Consider the following 14,670-nt stretch of genomic DNA (forward strand, 5'->3'; position numbering starts at 1 on the left):
ACATATCAGGTCCATAGAAATTGGATTGGTTAGATCTATTTAAAAACAAAATCAAGTAAAAAATATTGGAAATATGCCATTCTGAAACAATGAGCTTATAGATATAATATTCATATTGCATGGTATTCACTACATAGCCTATATTCTGTAGGCCCATTGAAAAAAGCTTTCCTGTACCACGTGCTCCTACTAAGACTCTATTCAAAATTTACTTAGAGTGAGGCCAAGACCATTCAATTGCTTTCTTATTCTTGCTTTCAAAAGAATACAGTTCAAGTTTCTTAATTCATATAAAATCAATGAGAATTATTTCTACAAACAGGCCGACGAATTAACATGAATAAGTAGGAAATATTGGAGTGAAAATTCAAAATATTTATTATGTTTTTGACGAGGAAAAATAAATTGGAAATTTCTTACAAAAATGGCGGAAAGAGGGCGATGGTTTAGGACAAATTTATACAGAACTGGCCAAAAATTCTCACTTCGGGATGATTTTGTTGTAAAACTTTTCCATGAAATTTTATGTTAAGAAACACAGCCCGGTGTCTTCAGAAATTTAGAGATATATGGTGATTGTCGATATAACCAACCTGCAGACGGCTGCCATGTTTTTAGAAAACAGAACCCGGATGTACAGAAATGTCTGGAACATTTTCGATCATCCAGAGAACAGATGAAAATAGCCAAATGGTCTTTCGTCTGGCAAATCGAGATTATCTAAATATATCGCTTACATCATAGAATATTTTTAAACAATTTACATAGGCATAAGCGACCTAATGGCCTTGTTTACCTTTTTAATTAATTTTAAAACTTGTATCTTTCAGTGATCTTAATGGAAAAGCAGGCCTAATAATGAACTTTACAGACATTTGAAAAGGATTCAACTCATATGTTGAATGGTGAGTTATCATTGTGAGATGTAATCAAAATTTTTGTAGAAGCCTATATTCTTAACTTCTGGCACTTTTCTGGACTTAAATTTAAATTTCTTGGAATTTGTATCAGAATAGACGTTTTGGTGAGTGAAAAAATAAAATCAATTCTGAGCTCACTGTGGTAGTGAACGCCTATCCATTACTCTCCGACCAATGTGATTGTCCTGACTTTTAATTTACCAATTAATAATTGCAGAAAGAAGTAACAGAAAATATTTTCTTTCGTAAATGTCTGTAAGCCCTGTTGTAAATTATAAGCTTTCACAATATCTAATTAAGGCAAAGACTGTTATCCGTTTCATTTTTCAAATAAAATATAGTAGTAAGAGTGAAAATGGTAGTTAAAGAGAATTCAATGGTTGACTATCAACCCTTAGGCTACTTGCTTTAGATAATATATATGTACATATGCCATTAGCCTTTTATTGTGTTAAAAACAATTTTCTATGTAGGCCTCCTGGTAAATTAAGTTAAAAATCACATTTTGTATGTTAGAAGATTTTAATGTTTATTTTTTTCTTTCTTTATATTAGATTAAACAAAAGATAACATGGTTTGATTAAAATGGAAGAAAGAGAAGTATTACCAGTATGTGATATCTCTACTACTACCGCTACAGATTATTTTGACTGGGATTTATCTAATATAGATACCACTGATATACCTATTTTACATAATCCTGTTGATTTGTATTTGGAATGTCAAGATGATGAATGTTATTCTGTTCCTCCTGTACAACAGTCTTATATAGGACCATCATTAATAGGACAAAATGTTCATCTTCGTATTTCTTTTCCTGAAGCAGCAATTTCACCTCTTAATGAAGTTGAGTCAAAGATTTATTGTTTAAATTGTGGAGAATTTTTCAAAACTGACAAGAAATTAAAAGACCATTTAAAAGAAGTTCACAAAATTGAGAAGCCATATCAATGTACACTGTGTCAATTTAAAACAACTTGTTTAAAACTTTTAAATAGACACACTAAAAGGTGTTTAAAGAGACAAAATAATCAGGGTGAAAATAGTCATAGCAATTCTTCTCTCAATACTTCTGTTGCTATTGACAATAGTTCAACCCTACAATTACATAGAAAAGTCAGTTTGGGAGCTAATGCTAAGATTGGAGTTGAAAAGCCTATGACTTCAAGGAATGACAGTAAACCAAAAGCTCTCAATACAGAATGCCAGGACATTTATTCCACTAAAAGAATATCAGACAATGACATTCAAACTGAACAAAATGATGCTCATACCAGTAAATCAGAGGGTTCTTTGCATTCATTCACAACCACAGATTTCCCTGCCAATTCTAAGATTAAAAAAGTGTTCCAGTGTAATAAGTGCACATTCCGCACTAAGACAACTAAATTGTTAAAGTGTCACATTGAATCAAAACATAATGTAGAAAGATCTCTTTTATCATGCAATTCATGCAGTTTCCAATGCAAACAACAAAGAACTATGAAAATTCATATAGCATCATCTCACACTGAGAAAGTTCTAAAAGTCAAGTGTGATGTTTGTGATAAAGAATTTATTTCTTTAGAAAAGTTAAAGCGGCATAAACTTACTCATACAAATACTCGACCTTTTCAATGTGCAGAGTGTTCAAAGAGATTTAAACAGCGATCTAATTTAACTGATCATATGAACTATTCTCATCTAAAAACTCAAATAAAAACTAAGAAGAAGACATTACAATGTAGTTGGGAAGGTTGTGATAGGTTATTTCGTGATAAACATAACTTAAATAAACATTATAAAACACATATTAATGCTAGATATAAGTGTAATTTATGTGTATTTCAATGTGTTTATGAGAAGGTTTTACAGAAACATAAAGAGAAATATCATATGAATTAAAAGGGTATTTAAATTTAAAGACTTATCAAGTGCAGAAAGGACATTTATTGAATTATATCATTTTCTATATGTATTTGGCAAATAAAAGCTTAAATGGGGAGTTTGGGCCCATTTCTTAACAACATGAATTATTGTGTCGAATGAAGAAACCCTCAACCCTCAACCATCAGTTTCTGTTCATTACTTTTCTTTCCTGTAATGATGTCCTAATTAAGATAATAGTTGTTGACAAACTTAGAAGTGAAACAGGAGGCTGGGATACAGTTTTACCAGCTGATGAAGCAAAACATTAGGCAACTCTTTTTCTACTAGCTGAACTTAAAGAGACAGATGCGCCATTTCTTGAACCAATCATACTTTAGCCTCAGAAACAGGATTTTCTAGATAAGCCAATCATTTATAGTGTTGACATCTCACCATAGAAATTTGAGCCATCAAATCCATTAGACTCCAGAATTATCCACGTTTAAATGTTAAAATGATGACTTGTCATTTTTAGATACTCTGTGATATACAAAAAAGATTATTTACATATATTCAAGACTAAAAGGGATATTGGGAATATTATGACATATATCATTGGTGTTATTAAGGTAGCCAAGCTACAGAAAGGTGTGTAAGACTGTGTGGGTCATTACTGATGAAGGCTCCGGAGTTTTTCCAGTGTATTATGGCCATTTAAAAAACATTATTAAAGTGTTAATATTTTATTATTGCTCTTTACAAGTTATTATTTCATAATAAAAAAAATGTATCACAGGTTTAATAAACATTAACAATAACAATTCAAATACATATTGTAACATGATCACATAAAAAATATATATAGCTTGCCAGGCAAGGTAAGATACCCCACTACCAGCTGTCAGAAATGATAACAGTCTTTAGTGACTTTATAATGAACTTTGGGATATCAAATCAAATTATCATCAAATTCAATAATGAACAAGGTCTCATTGACATACTCACAAGAACAAAAACTGTAGCCTCTATCGTGCATACAAGCTTAATTTGATGCATTCTTAAGGGCAATAACTCTGAAATCGTTCATCCAATTATTACCAATTTTAAACTTGACAGAAATCTCATCAATATATACATGCAATATAAGTTTCATCGAGATCAGATAAAAACTGTAGCCTCCATCATGCCTACAAGAAAATATCTCCATGTGGGTGTATAAAAATATATTGGAATTGTTTTTTAAAAATAATTTCATAAGAATGGTAATAGAAGAATAAAAGCTGGCAACCCATCTAACCGATTGAAAGACCTGAATATCAGGTATATGAGCACTTTTCTGATAATGAATTCTTAATGATCTTTTGAAATGACATTTGATTTTCTTCCAAATTAAGCCTTATTAAAACTGCAATACATTAGATATCTTTTTTTTAAAAGTTGGTCAATCATATCCTTGTAACTCTACATAACATATTTCTATTCTCCATTTATTTAGGTCTTTGCAAAAATAAAAAGATAACAATAACGTAATATGCAAATATTGATCCAGATTAAATCAAAGAAGCTTCATAAGCATTAAAATCCACTACACATAACCTAAAATCACTGGTAAATTTGTAACAAACAATGGTTAATATCACATATCAATAATAATATTGGAATTCTTTCTCAGGAACACTAAATTGTTGTCTTGCACATACTTTATGGCTTTAAATAACGGAACACAATTTTATGGTAAACTACTCCTTAGTTTTATTACACACTACGTTTCAACAATCTACATTGTCATCTTCACCTGAATGTAATAAAACTAAGGAGTAGTTTACCATAAAATTGTGTTATTTAATATGATCTCTACCCCTAAATGTCGCTAAAGGATTATACTTTATGGCTGTTTTATTTAACTGTTCAAAAATCATTTACACCTACAATATACCCTTTGACCTTTTGATTCAATGTATAATAACACTAAAAGGCTATATACAGTATATTATATAACATACAGTGTATGTTTGTGAGTGTGTCTTTTCAACTAAAATCATACTAATGACTGACTAATTTTCACATAATTAATAGACTTATCTATTGCTCTGTGACCTAGGCCAGTGCTTTCATTGAGACTCGTCTCAATACACCCTAACACTAAAAAAATAAAACACTATTGTGAAGATGACACCACATTGTTAGTTCGGAAATATGTTCTCACATTAGAGAACCCATTTCTACACATGCACAAATTATTTTCCAAATCAGGTTTCCAAATCATGTCATCTACTCTCAGCTTTAGAAAGTTTTCTAGTTTCACTGTTAGGTTGATATGATTTAACTATTTGAGGTAAATTGGAATCCCATACAGCTATACAGCCATATTGATTCTCTAAAAAGAAAAAGAAATTATTTTATGAGGTTTAACCACAAATTCATAAAGAATAATTTTGAATTGATGAGTCTTGGTATTATACTGTAAATATGGAATTGTAGGTTTCATAAAAAGGCATTAAGGAAATTTCATTACATCTTTAACTAATCATGATATTCAACCCCAATACTAAAATGCTTCAACATAATACATAATACCTAAGCATAGGCTATATGTTTTAAAAAAAACACAAAAAAACAAAATCAGAATCGTTAGCACTCGTTAACAAATGTATATGTTGAAATAATGGAGGCATAAGAGAAATGGACAGATTTCATGTAATGGGCAATGGATCAAATAAGATAGTGGATCACGGCATGCAGATGGTAAAAATGAAACATCCATTTTAAGTTTCATCAAAATCGGTTGAAAACCAAGAGAGTAATAGCATATTCAAGATTTTGGGACAACTCTGCTTCTAACGGTTGAAAGTAGCTCTAATTCGAACTTCATCTTTGTTTTATGAATATGTACTGAATTTCATTTGATTCCATCAAAAAATCTAGTTTTTAAAGCGTTTACAAGCAATTGATGTTGATAGAAGCACTTACTGTATAGAGGTTAAAGGGCGATAACTCCTCAAAACTGACGTAAGAGGCCTAAATCTTGAAAAAGCCTTAAATTTAATCAGAAGTATACTAAACTTTCTCAAACCTTTCGATTTAGGTCCAATAACATCCATTTTAAGTTTCATCAAAATCGGTTGAAAACCAAGAGAGTAATAGCATATTCAAGATTTTGGGGCAAGGACAATAACTCTGCTTCTAACGGTCGAAAGTAGCTCTAATTCGAACTTCATCTTTGTTTTATGAATATGTATACACATACCGAATTTCATTTGATTCCATCAAAAAATCTAGTTTTTAGAGCATTTACAAGCAATTGATGTTGATAGAAGCACTTACTGTATAGAGGTTAAAGGGCGATAACTCCTCAAAACTGACGTAAGAGGCCTAAATCTTGAAAAAGCCTTAAATTTAATCAGAAGTTTACTAAACTTTCTCAAACCTTTCGATTTAGGTCCAATAACATCCATTTTAAGTTTCATCAAAATCAGTTGAAAACCAAGAGATTAATAGCATATTCAAGATTTTGGGGCAAGGGCAATAACTCTGCTTCTAACGGTCAAAAGAAGCTCTAATTCGAACTTCATCTTTGTTTTATGAATATGTATACACATACCGAATTTCATTTGATTCTAGTTTTTAGAGCGTTTACAAGCAAATGTTGACGGACCGACGGACGGACAGGGGGGCCGACAATATACGTCCACAAAGAGAGATGTTGGCGTATAAAAATGAATGTTGCTAGCTTATAAAGGTGCCAAGGATACTTTCTGTCAGTCCTATAACTAACAACCTTCTTACCTCTATCTATATCTGTATCTGGGGTACGTCGAAATCCTAAACCCCCACTTAATATTATACAATCTTCATCTCTTTCTACAATTATAGCTAGTCTTTAATACTCTCTCACATACATTACAGTTATTAGACCTCAAAACGGACTATTTAACTACAAAAAATTTTTGCTCAGGTTTTTGCTAATAAAGAGAGTAAATGACATGTACTATGAAATGAAGGAAAGTTTGCCATGACAGAGGTTTTCAACTTGTTGATGTCAACGTGCATATTAATCTGTATTGCTTACACAAAAATGATTTTTTCAAAGTCAGTTCTGGAAACATGTATCATAGCAACAAAACCAGGTTGAAATATGTAAAGCTACTATCTTGACCTATGCTGGCATCTATTACTGTACCTTTAAGGTGAATACACATAAGACAGCGTATTGATGCTGTATGACGTGCTGTCATTACTAAGGGAGATAACAATAAACTATCAACAATAACAATCTGACCACCTCCTGTACCAATCCATAACTCTTTCTTATCACATAATACCATTGCTGTTATTCTACTCTGATGCTGTTGGAGACTGAGAAAAAAAAAAACAAATATTTCTTTCCAAACCCTTGTAAAATTTGAAAGTGTATTTATTCTATGGATGAGGAAGTGTTGTATTCAATATAATAATTGTACCATCTAATTAATAATTTTACTAACACTTTGATGAAATAATCAGGTAAGAGTATAGTTTTCATTGCCCTTAAAAAAACCAACCCATTGGGATCCACCAACAGATATGGACTACTGCAAAATGTATGTGGCAATAGGTCTATGGGAATTAGCCCACATTTGAAATAATAAGTAATCAAACCATCAAAATTTATTCCACTATGTTTATTTTAAACCAAACCAACAATACTTACTTAAATATCTTTTGAATATCACATTTATCACGGAGTTTACTTCTCTTTATATCCCACATTTCTACTACACTAGATTGACGTTTTGATATGTATAAATATTTCCCTATTGCCATGGTTAAAATAGGTGTGCTATATGTCATATTTCTGAAAAAGAAAGATAAGATTATGCAGATTAAGCTTTCTTTTATCAATATTAGCCTAAAATAATATTTCAAAATAGAAAAAAAAATGATAAAATAAATTTATACAGAAACTTTCAAGAAAAAACTGTGTATCACCTTTCTTCTAGTGATCTGGTATCAAATTTGTTCTCAGCATTCATACCAATACCAATAATAACTACCTTTGTACCAACTGATGTTACAGTTTTATCTTTATATTTTGCTATACATCGTACAGGTTCATGTGATAACCCTAACACCATCGGGGGTAAAGGTAATGTATCAGGTTCCTATACAATTAACAAAAAACAGATAGAAGTTTTCATTAGCATTTTCATTGCATTTTGGACAACTTCTGGCTATAGAATTAACTGAACTCTCCATTGTTGAAATGTAATTCATAAAAATAAAAGGGAGAAGTTTAACCTTTGGTAGGAATCTTTCCATTCTAATATTTTGTTAGAGAGAGACACTACTAGTACCAGTATACAATTCTTGGACTTACCTGTAATATTTCAGATAAGGGAAAGAATGCCAATGAACCATTAGCTAATCCAGCAAACACCATATCATTTTTCTTTTCTCTGTAATTGACAATCCAAAACAATTATCATGAGGATATCATTATCATTATTATGCCATTTATAAACAATGAACAAATTAATTGATTGAATGTGGTGTGAAAGCTATGCTACACTAATTGTCAATTGAAATAAATATAATATAACTAAGAGTAAAAATATCTATCAAAATTACCTTTTAAAATGATGTAGTGATAATACAGAATCAGGTAAAACTTCAGTAGAATGTGCTAACTTGCACAATAATGCATCAAAGACCCATATTTTACCCATTTGAGTACCCAATAATATATACTGCTCATCTATGGGCAGCATAGATAAAATTCTACCATAAGGAAACATGGTGCCCTACAATATCAATGGAGTTAAAACATGAATCATTTTTCAGTCAACATTTTTTCTTTAAAATCTGGGGCCTTATTCTCGACGGCTTAACTTAAAATCACTAAAATTGATTTAGTTAAAATTCGATTTTAACTTAAATAAAGGGGTATTCTTCAAAATGAGTTTTAATTTAAAATTTGATTTTAGTGATAGATAGTCCTGACCTGTCAATCAAGTTATGACGTCGTAATTTATCCAACCAATCAAATCGTCGTCTGTAAAGACACAAGGTCAGTCTGCCGTCAAGCCGCCATTTTGTCCCACATCAAAACAAAGAGACGTCAAAGGGATTTTTATGAATTTCTTACATTATTAATGTGCGTGGATGACCTTAAATGCTGACATATCCAAGCACACTTTTATCTTCTTAATTCACCCTACTACTAAAACTACAAACTGATAACTGATGTTACTGATGGATTCCATTAATTATGAAGCATGAGAAAACAACGGACCAGCGACTCCGAGACAGCATGAGTGAGAGAGTAGTAGAGTGTAGAGTGGAGAATCCCCGATGTCAACAAACACAAATCGGTAATTATTGCTTGAGTAAATTCGTAAAAAAATCATTTGACTCTCGAACTCTTGACTTGCTTTTGTGACATGCAGATTGAGCGACGTTAGTATGATTAGATTAGAGTCGCTTTCGATTGTGGAGTCAAGTTCGACCTCTTGGCTCTTAGTTAATATTAGTCTACTAAATTTGACTTGACTTGTCAAGGCTCATATAGAATCTTACTGATAGTGATACCGCTTAGACATAATAATGGCCTTCCGTAGGTTAATAGATAGAAAGTAAGAGACATAGGCCTAGAGACTGTTATGTAGATAAAAACAGAGTGCAAAACAACAAATTGAGTTGCTTAAAGTGAAATTGGCCTAGGCTAGACCAAGAAAATTAATATAGACCTAGATCTACATACATGTATGCTAAAATATAGCCTACAACACTGATCTTTGAGGCCTAATGTAAGTAAGTCAAAAATATATTTTCTCAATTTAAATCAATTAATATTATTTATCTTTTCAGGGATGCCACCTCAACTTAAAAAGAGTTTCTGTGATCAATCCACAAGTTTAGCCTAGGCCTAGTTAGGCCTGCCAATTAAAACTTAGATAGACTAACCATCAAAAAAAGACTCGAATTCGAAATGGTGCAAAAGAGGCAACAATTACCAAGTGAAAAACGATGTATAGACTGTTAGTTAACTACTGTCATGTTATCTATGTATTGTGTCCTTAATAAAAAAAATGTATTCACATGGAAAAAAATAGTTTGTCAAGACATCTAACTAGGCATTGTCAAGGCCCATGGCTCCCCATTTCCCATTCCACATTTTCTTCACCCCGGATATACTATTAATAATGAGCACAATTAAGGCCAATTTCTCTTCCCCAAATCGTTTTAATCATCACTTGTTTTGCCGCCATTTTGTTTCGATTTTAGTTTAAAACAGGGTAAATGGTGTTTTAAGTTAAAATCGTTTTAAGTTAAAATCACGTTGTAAATAGGTTTAGAGAATACGACTTAACAAAATCTTAAGCCAAAATTTTAACTTACAACTGGTTTTAAGAGATTTAAGTTTTCGAGAATAAGGCCCCTGTAATAAAATGTAAAAATTTAATTACTCATGTAGTATCGTACACATGTCAAAACTTAGTTGTCACTTTGATTACCTTATATTCATCTCTATAATCTAATAAATTTAACCATCCAAACTGCATAATATCATTATCACCACTTGCAATCCATAATTTACCCTCATGGGAATTGATTGGCTAATAAATAAATAAAAACATCTTCAGGCTTCACATATTCTATTCTGGTTTAATATTGCATGCTTACTAAAATGCATGGTTGAAACATATGGGACCCAATGTTAATGTTGATAAAATTATGTATCATTATTGATTATAAATTCGCCAAAGTAAACTTATAGAAGTTATATTAACCGCAATCAAAAACTAAATGCATGAATCAAGCAATATACAGACAATAATATTTCACAGTTTATATAGATGACTTACCTGATATGTTATACATTCTACTGTGGTACCAACTGATATTGGACGAAATTCTTTTAAACAATATAATTCTGCTGATTTTAATCTTTTGCATATTTCATGCGACTAAAAGAAAGAGATATACACCTACAGAAAACAAATCTGTTTCATACCAATAACAATCAAAAGGCTTTAATTTGTAGCTGTCCACAAACATTCTTTGAGAATTCTCATCTCATCATCTCACTTGGGTCTATAATCTGATACCTGATGTAGACACCGATTATAACATACCTGGGGTCTATAATCTGATACTTGATGTAAACACTGATTATAACATACCTGGGGTCTATAATCTGATACTTGATGTAGACACTGATTATAACATACCTGGGGTCTATAATCTGATACTTGATGTAAACACTGATTATAACATACCTGGGGTCAATAATCTGATGCTTGATGTAAACACTGATTATAATATACCTGGGGTCTATAATCTGATGCTTGATGTAAACACTGATTATAACATACCTGGGGTCTATAATCTGATGCTTGATGTAAAACACTGATTATAACATACCCGGGGTCTATAATCTGATGCTTGATGTAAACACTGATTATAATATACCTGGGATCTATAATCTGATGCTTGATGTAAACACTGATTATAATATACCTGGGGTCTATAATCTGATGCTTGATGTAAACACTGATTATAATTTACCTGGGGTCTATAATCTGATGCTTGATGTAAACACTGATTATAACATACCTGGGGTCTATAATCTGATACTTGATGTAGACACCAATTATAACATACATGGGGTCTATAATCTGATACTTGATGTAAACACTGATTATAACATACCTGGGGTCTATAATCTGATGCTTGATGTAAAACACTGATTATAACATACCTGGGGTCTATAATCTGATGCTTGATGTAAACACGGATTATAATATACCTGGGGTCTATAATCTGATGCTTGATGTAAACACTGATTATAATTTACCTGGGGTCTATAATCTGATGCTTGATGTAAACACCGATTATAACATACCTGGGGTCTATAATCTGATTGTTGATGTAAAACACTGATTATAACATACCTGGGGTCTATAATCTGATACTTGATGTAAACACTGATTATAACATACCTGGGGTCTATAATCTGATACTTGATGTAAACACTGATTACAACATACCTGGGGTCTATAATCTGATGCTTGATGTAAACACGGATTATAACATACCTGGGGTCTATAATCTGATGCTTGAAGTAAAACACTGATTATAACATACCTGGGGTCTATAATCTGATACTTGATGTAGACACGGATTATAACATACCTGGGGTCTATAATCTGATGCTTGATGTAAACACTGATTATAACATACCTGGGGTCTATAATCTGATGCTTGATGTAAACACTGACTATAATATATCTGGGGTCTATAATCTGATGCTTGATGCAAATGTTAAATTCATCCAAAATCACTTTTCAGTTCACACATTTATTCAGGCTCATATCGAGCGCCATAACATAAAACAACATAACAATGCGCATGCTCAATTAGGCAAAACCAAATATACAAAACATGGAATGACGGTAAGTATAAGAAACGAATCAATGTTAATAGTTTATCATTAATAATACTTTCTTTTCTCTTTTCTTTTAGAAATGAACATTAAAAAAAGATCTATCCAGAAGGTACAAATGATCCATTGTTGACTGTGTAAAATAATAAGGTAATGTAAATAGTGTTAAGAGTGAAGAAGTTCCTAAAAACTTCTATGTAAAGCACTGGCCAAGGTCACAAATAAAGAGATAAATGTTCAATACAAGATAAGGTGAAGTTAGCATAGTTAGTATTCAATAGGCATGATAAGTAGGTCTTCAATGGAATGGTCAGGTAAATTAAAATGATGAGAAATTGGTCTATTTTTGCTATGAATTATATCAAAGCGATGGCCGCTAAATCGAGTTCGCAACGCAATGTTTGTCACATTTTTTACACGAAATTAGGTAAATGATGTTTTTATCCGTACACGTGATACGTTCTTTAATTTCAAATATTTTTCCGTTTTTTTTATTTTGAAAATAATGAGTCTTATGGATATGTTCACAAGTGCGACACCGAGAACCTCTTCATGGTATTGCACCAAAGTTATTTATTGGAGGAGGGGGATCATTAATTTTCAAAAGGTCCAAAACAGTGTCATTTTTAATTTTGCGCAAGAATCGTTTGGAATAGCCCCTCTCTCTTAATTTACTGAAAACTAGTCTACAAGCTGCATCAAAATCTACTTTTTGAGTGCAAATTCTAAAAAAACGCAAAATTTGTGATTTGATTATTCCGGTAAAAGTATGTTTTGGGTGAAAAGAGTTTTTATATAAAAGTTGGTGAGTATCCGTTGGTTTAAAAAATACTTTGATGTCTAATTTGTTTGTTTGAGAGAAACTTGGTCCTTTGAATACCGTAGTATCCAAAAAATCCATACTTTGTTCAGAAATATTCGCTGTTAGTTTTACAGAAGGGTGGTGATATGTGATAAAATAAACTTGATTAAAACTTAATAAGCTGAGTTTTGTAAGAAATGACAAGAATAACAGATAGCAGGATACTAGAAGGTAAGTAATGATGTAAGTTAATACAAATAACAACCACTATAACTCCAAATTCAACAAATAATTAACTGTTAATACAAATACTCCCACTTCCTGAAGCACCTTTTTTAGTCATGCAATTAGCTAATTGCAACTCACTGGGACACCATTTAACAGAGGTGATTTGTTTTAAAGATAAAGATTCTTTAATAGCACTTATATCTAGCCTTAAACGTTTATCGTCCACCATCTTAGTTGAATAGATGGCTTCAACAACACTCTTATTGTCAATGTATGCCTCAATGGGAATGTTATACATAGTCTTTGATGAGAAGATTTCTTCAATTAAATGCTTTAAATAGCTTGCATCCTCTAAAGCTTCCTGTAGACTTAAGGACTCAGCAGCTATTGTAGAGCGAACAACTCTCTTGATTTTATTGGATTGCCAATTTAAAGGAGAGCAATAGTTATTTGTTGACACCAACAATATCAAATGAGCACCAACACTCCCAACACCATTACAGATGTTTCCAAGGGATGCATCAGAAAATACGACCAAATGCCAATTTTGATAATTTCCAAGATTAGGAAAACGTATGGAGGCATTTATCTCTTTAAGTTTCAGAATAGCCTTATTGGCACGTTTTAAATCATTAATTTCACCATTTTTTAATTTGGTACTTAAATCAATCATTTCGAATGCTAAATCGGGTCTAGACCCTTGCACAGCCCAATTTAATTTACCTACTTGACGTCGAAGAAGAGTTAATTCATCCTCGGAAAGTTTGCTAGTTGTGCCTCTATCACTGGCTAATTTAACAGTTCCTAATTCTTCCATGTAAGAAGATTGATCTAGAGTTACAGCATCTTGAGATTGAACCAAGTTGAAACCGATATATATGTGAAACTAGTATCTGCTAATTTTCCAGCCAGGAAGCGTTTACGTAAACATGTCATAACTGATGCATCAAACTTGGGGACACCAGCATGTAAAAAATCATCAATATGACATGCTAATAAACCAATAAGAGAATCATTGCTATCTTTAAGATAAAACAATGCAGGATCAGATGTGCATTGTTAACAGCCTAACTTAAGAAGTTCATCTTTTACACTCTGATAGAACTGTCGGGCAGCATCATTTAAGCCATAAAGACAGTGGTTTAATTTCCATAGTTTACCCTTAGCAACATCTGCCTCGACAGGAGGAGATAAAAACACATCCCTATCTAGTTTCTTACCCTGAAGGAAGGCTGATTTTATATCAGTAGTTTTAACAGGCCACAATTGACAAGCAGCAATGTCAAGAAAAGTTCGCATTGTACTTTTGCCTATAGTAGGGGAGTCACTTTGAATATATTGTTCCTCTTGAAATCCACGAGCTACTAATCGAGCCTTGACTTGATCACCTTTTTTAGTCACAACCCACCTTGTTGAAATTTTATCTTGGCCATTGTGGTCAACAACAT

General features: G+C 32.1%; 2 protein-coding genes across 2 annotated transcripts; one reads left to right on the forward strand and one right to left on the reverse strand.

Annotated features, from left to right (window-relative positions):
• Positions 1–2,051: 2,051 nt before the first annotated feature.
• On the forward strand, positions 2,052–2,881 carry LOTGIDRAFT_193104 (hypothetical protein). The gene has a single exon (XM_009062221.1). It carries the CDS (start codon positions 2,079–2,081, stop codon positions 2,802–2,804), a length of 726 nt encoding a protein of 241 aa, XP_009060469.1. The 5' UTR covers positions 2,052–2,078; the 3' UTR covers positions 2,805–2,881.
• Positions 2,882–10,831: 7,950 nt separating this feature from the next.
• LOTGIDRAFT_125464 (hypothetical protein) lies at positions 10,832–11,450 on the reverse strand (the record flags this gene model as incomplete). The annotated part of the gene is made up of 2 exons (XM_009062222.1): positions 10,832–11,026; positions 11,172–11,450. Coding segments are annotated over 2 exons (474 nt in total), but the record flags the coding sequence as incomplete, so codon positions are not given.
• Positions 11,451–14,670: the final 3,220 nt, after the last annotated feature.

Source organism: Lottia gigantea (genome assembly GCF_000327385.1).
Source record: "Lottia gigantea unplaced genomic scaffold LOTGIsca_50, whole genome shotgun sequence".
NCBI lineage: Eukaryota > Metazoa > Mollusca > Gastropoda > Lottiidae > Lottia > Lottia gigantea.

Coding starts and splice junctions, on each gene's coding strand:
- LOTGIDRAFT_193104 (XM_009062221.1), top strand. CDS start 2,079: ATGACTTCAAGGAATGACAGTAAACCAAAAGCTCTCAATACAGAATGC.